Source organism: Triticum urartu, chromosome 7A, assembly GCF_056163025.1.
Source record: "Triticum urartu cultivar PI428250 chromosome 7A, HENAU_Tu73, whole genome shotgun sequence".
NCBI classification, from domain to species: domain Eukaryota; kingdom Viridiplantae; phylum Streptophyta; class Magnoliopsida; order Poales; family Poaceae; genus Triticum; species Triticum urartu.
The window spans coordinates 749,019,758-749,025,110 of record NC_141879.1 but is presented as its reverse complement, the minus strand read 5'-3'; the positions used below and the strand labels follow the sequence as shown (position 1 = coordinate 749,025,110).

Genomic DNA, 5,353 nt, shown 5'->3' with positions numbered 1-5,353 from the left:
TGCATGTGTGCTGCTGGGCAAAGCCCTTGAGGTGGATGGCAGCGGGGGTGGCGCGTTGGATTTGATCGCGGCAGCTACCACCATGGTTGCACTCCTATGTGTGGTTTCCCATCCGATGGCATAATGGCGGGCCTGATTGTGGTGGCCACCGCCGCAGGGCCTACGTGAGGGTTTCTCCCTTCATATCCGGTGGTTGACTTTAGTGGGGAGATGCAAACTATGAATGACGATCACACATCGCATGTCGCTACTGGGATCGAGGAAAAATTATGGCAATAACACATGTGTGACATCCATGGTGGTCCGCCTGGGGGCGGGCCAGGTCGATTTCTTCAGTCGATAGGCGTGCAACAAGAGATGCACCGCCGTGCAAGCCCCACTCGTTCTGTTGTACGCCGCAGCGCAGTCGCAGCAGCCTTCGTCGGAGGCGGGTGTATTGGCACGTGAAACGGCTTGGTCTAGGGCTCTATGCGCGACAGGGACGTGTTGGGCAGCGCCGGTGAGGAGGGAGCCCCCATGCTCTGCTCATGGGTTATGCGGGATACGCAGGTAACCCGCTGGACAAAGCGGTGTGACCGCTATAGTCCGCTACGGACGGCGCGGTCAGTCCGGCGGCACTTTGCGGGTGTTTTTTATGGGGTGGCGTGGCAGCCCAGCGGGATGTCCCGCGCCGCTTGCAACCTGAGGCGTGACCCTGTCCCATTGGAGGAGAGCAGGCGAGCTAAGCAGGATGGCCAAGAAAAGGGGAGAAGGTGGCTGTGTTTGAATGAATGGAGTTGGGAAAAGAGAGCCCCAGTTGGTGAAAAGTTCAAATACGGATCACAGGTGTGGAAGTTAGAGACGCCCTGAATAATGGAGCACACCGATAGCAGTATAAAGAGCCGAAGGAAGCGCTTATGATTTGACTGCAACTACGACAAAGGCAAGAGGTTTTTATTCAAATAACAGAAACCAAGTTTTGAAGTTAAGAGCGATGAAAGGACATAGTGTGTCGCAAACCGAACTCACAAATTGATCTCTCATGTAGCTGGATTCCGTTGGGCACTGCTGCTTGTGTATGCAACTCTTGTTTCTTGTGTGTTTGATCAGAGGGAGAACAACAATTCAGAACGCCGAGGCAAAGTTCTTTTTAGATGAGAATTAGCAAATCTGATATAAATAATGCCCTAAACAAGTACTTGTCACATAACATTAGTTCAGCCTAACTGTTTTTTTATATTACTTTCTGAGCCATTTTCAATTAAACATGACAAGTTGATTCACTATGCGCAAACAGGGAGTAGTTGGCTCTTCAACGCCACTCATTTGGACAATACTCAACTTCATTGTTCATACGAGGCTTTAGGTAGCCTGTCAATTCAGCAAGATTTGGTCCCTAAAAAAATCAGCACGATTAGCACATGAGTCTGTATCTAGAAGCCCGACAACTAACTACATATGCACAAGCAGAGAGCTGACACGACATACACCATCACACACGAATAAGCTGCCTTCTGCCATGGATCAACTGTGGTTAAGCTTGTGTCTCATAGCCTCGTCCACGCTAGTGGCCCTCTGGTTTCACAATAGGAGTACGCCCAAGAAGAGGTTGCCTCCTGGGCCATGGTCTCTGCCCATCATCGGCAGCCTCCACCACTTGGTTGGCGTCCTCCCACACCGCACCATAATGGAGCTGTCTCGTCGGCATGGGCCGCTGATGCTCCTACGGCTGGGCGAGGTGCCCACCGTGGTGGTCTCCGACGCCGAGGCGGCGGCGCTGGTGATGAAGACCAACGACCTCGCGTTCGCGAGCCGGCCATGCAGCCCCACGCAGGAGATATTTGGTTGCGGCGGAAAGGGCATCCTCTTCGCCCCCTACGGCGACCACTTGCGCAAGATGCGTAAGGTCTGCAACGTGGCGCTCCTCAGCTCCCAGTCCCAACAGGTGAAGCGAATGGAGGCTATCCGGGCCGAGGAGGTCGGCAACCTTCTCCACTGCATCACCGCCGCAGCCTCGACCGGCACCACCATCAATCTTAGCGACAAGGTAGCCAAGCTCACAAACCATGTCGTGTCGCGGGCAGTCTATGGCGGGAAGTTCACACAGCAGCAGCAGGAGGAGTACCTCCATGAATTGGGCAAGGCTTTCGAGGTGCTGGGCGGCTTCTATCTTGTTGACTTGTTCCCGTCGTGGCTAGTGCGGTGGCTCAGCAGCGGCGAGAGCCGGATTAGTAGGAGCTGTGGCCGAATCCACAAAATCATCACCGACATCATCGAGGAGCGCCAGGCGGTGCGAGCTGCTGGCCATGGAGGCAGCGATGAGGACCTGCTGGACGTACTGCTCAGGCTGCAGAAGGAGGACACGATGGAATTCCCTCTAACCACAGAGATCATCCGCGGCGTCTTGTTTGTAAGTGCTCTTTTTCATAGTTAATATTATAAAAATTTGTCGTGTATCACGAACGATCCATGAGAGATGGAAGTGTCGACTATTTCCTGGTCCATTCCATTAGTCATGCTAACCGGAACAAACTAAAACCAAGCGGCAAGTTGTAGATTCTTATATATATTGATCAGGCCCGGCCCATAGGGCGGGCAAACGGGGCGCCCGCCCTGGGCCCCCTGGAAGCAGGGGCCCCGGCCCAGGTATAGTTCTCTCTGTTTAGTTTTATACCCAGAAAAATACAGAGGAAAAAATTAGAGGGCCCAAAGTGCAACCAGTGGCAAAGCCCACCACGCCCTCGAAAGAAAAACGAACGATCCCGACGGGGATCTCTCTGCAGTTGGGCGTCTCCTCTTCTTCCCCAATTCCCGATCTCAGTCTCCAAGAACAGCGCCGCCCTTCCCATGCCTTTCTGATTTTGAGGTCGCGGCCAACCATTGACGGAGATAAATGGCGCAATTCCAGTCCCCAATTACCTCTTCTTCATCCCGTGCATTCTTCTCCATCCCCATATGGATGAGAGATGGTACGGGTTCTTCTTTGTTCTTTCTAGTAATCTTGTTCCTCAGTTTGATGATTCAATGTTAAATAATGTCGATCCATGGTAACATTGGAATTGTAATTTCCTTTTCCTAGCACTATTTTCTATGTTTTAAACTTTAGACTGCTTATATTTTGGAGGTGATATGTCTCTTGTATTTTGAGGACATTTTTCAGATATTACAAGCTGAGGTTTCCATGAATTCGTATTTTTCTTACGTCCGATCCAACCATCCATATTAAGGTGCTTTCGTTCCTTGACCATATATATCTTGAACAATAATTGCACTTTTTGTATTTTTGTTGTGGAATGTCTTCCTGTAAGTATTTTGCCAGGAGTGAATTCTGACTAGAGGAAAGAAAATAATGGGATTAGATTTGTTGATACAATATCATTTTTTGAAGGAATTCCCAATGGGAGCAATTAACATTTCAGAACCCGTGGTTATTCGTGGGAATTTGTGATATTTGTTTTGTTTCATTTGAATAACCAAATAATTATTTAGATGAAGCTGAGATAATCAAGATGCAAATTGTTACATTGTACGGATTGATTATCTTACTTAGGAGTATCAAAATAAGTGGAGTATTCATCTATATGTCAGGGCCTTTTTTTTTAGGGGATGTGTGAGGGCCCTAAGTTTTAGTTTCGCCCCAGGGCCCCCAACATGCATGGACCGGCCCTGATATTGATGGGTATAAGTAGACAAAATATGTTTCAGTAATTTTCCTTGCTTGCTACTACTAAATAAACATACAATAATCTCTAATTACATACCACAATCACTGTTTCCAGGACATGTTTGGAGGTGGCACCGAGACCTCGGGAACAGTTTTGGAGTGGGTCATCCTGAAGCTCGTTCGCCATGGCTATGTCGGAGCTCGTTCGCCATCCTGAAGCCATGGCCAAAGCACAGCTAGAGATCCGAGATGTGCTAGGTCAAGACCGAGCTATCATTACTAACAGCGATCTTGGTGAACTCCAATACTTGCGGATGGTAATTAAGGAGTCTCTTAGGTTGCATCCACCCTCTCCTCTTGTCCACCGAGCCGCCAGAGAGGATTGTACAATTATGGGCTATAACGTGATTAAAGGCAACAGCGTACTTGTTAATATTTTTGCAGTTTGTAGGGATCAAAAGTATTGGGAGAATCCCGAAGAGTTCATACCTGAGAGGTTTGAGAACAAAAAAATTGATTACAACGGCACATCCTTTCAATTCACCCCCTTTGGGGCAGGGCGGAGACAGTGCCCCGGGATTTCATTCGCCGCATCAACCATAGAAATCACACTGGCAAACCTTCTCTACCATTTTGACTGGATGCTTCCTGGTGGGAAGACTGCAGAGTCAATTGACATGTCTGAAAGATTCGGGATCGCTGTATTAGGAAGAAAATATGCCCTACAGCTCAGAGCTATTCCACATGTATACTCCAAATCAACCAATATATAGATTGCCTGGCAACAGATGCTGTCATATATGCACATGGCAGTCTCCATGTATGGATACACATGTCTTTTATCATGAGGAAACATATGCTTCTAGACAAAAAGTTTGCGTGGTTTATATGTTTCTGATCTTTTTATTTAGCCATGAGGCTTGTATTTTAAAGTTTTTCGTGATAGAAACATCTCTTGGTCCCCCATTTTCAAAAAAGAAACATCTCTCCGTTAACTCTCCATTCATCAATTGTTGTTGTAGGTCTGGATCGCATGTTGCACGGAGATGCATGAATCATGATGTGGCTGAGCGACTTCGTTTTTGTGATGGAAACAACTTGTCTATAACCTCCAAGTTGATAGTCGCTGTTGGAGGTCATGGTTGCTGATGCGTGAGTTTTAGACTCATTTTTATTCATGCTTACACTGCATATTGTCAGATCTTTCTGAGATTATCCCTTCGACTTGTCCACTAATAATCAACCCATGAATCCGTCATCATCTCCTCTCCTCTTCTCTGCCCTGAGACTTGTTTATGTTGTAGGAAAAGTAGGGAAGTGAGGCTGCTTTCCGTAACACTGCGACCTAGCTCGCGCAGCTGTCATCTATTATAGTGACCAAGCAACCACGAGCTTTGTTTGGATTGTAGCACATTTTTCAAGAGACAACACCATATCCCTCCTTTCTTTTCTCTGTGCTGTGGGGGTGGGACAAGCTGTGTGTGAACGAGCTGATAGTATCGCATCTTATCCCGCCATCTGTCCACACCTTCATCTTGATCTTGTCATGTCACGGGAAGACCTACAATGCCATCCGAGAGCTGCTTCCAACCAACAACGGGTTGGAGTCTTATGGAGTTTATAATGTCAATATATTCTGAGCGTATTGCTTTGTTTATTTAGTGATGAAGTGCATCACGTGTTTTTAAATAAACTAATATTCCGACGGTG

At 47.7% G+C, this 5,353-nt stretch overlaps 1 protein-coding gene across 1 annotated transcript; it reads left to right on the top strand.

The window, feature by feature from the left end:
* The first annotated feature begins 1,444 nt into the window (after nucleotides 1–1,444).
* Nucleotides 1,445–4,530, top strand: LOC125525258 (zealexin A1 synthase). Its single transcript, XM_048690259.2, is given in 3 exon segments — nucleotides 1,445–2,389; nucleotides 3,759–3,830; nucleotides 3,832–4,530. Coding segments are annotated over 3 exon segments (1,548 nt in total). The 5' UTR covers nucleotides 1,445–1,498; the 3' UTR covers nucleotides 4,417–4,530.
* The last annotated feature ends 823 nt before the right edge of the window (nucleotides 4,531–5,353 follow it).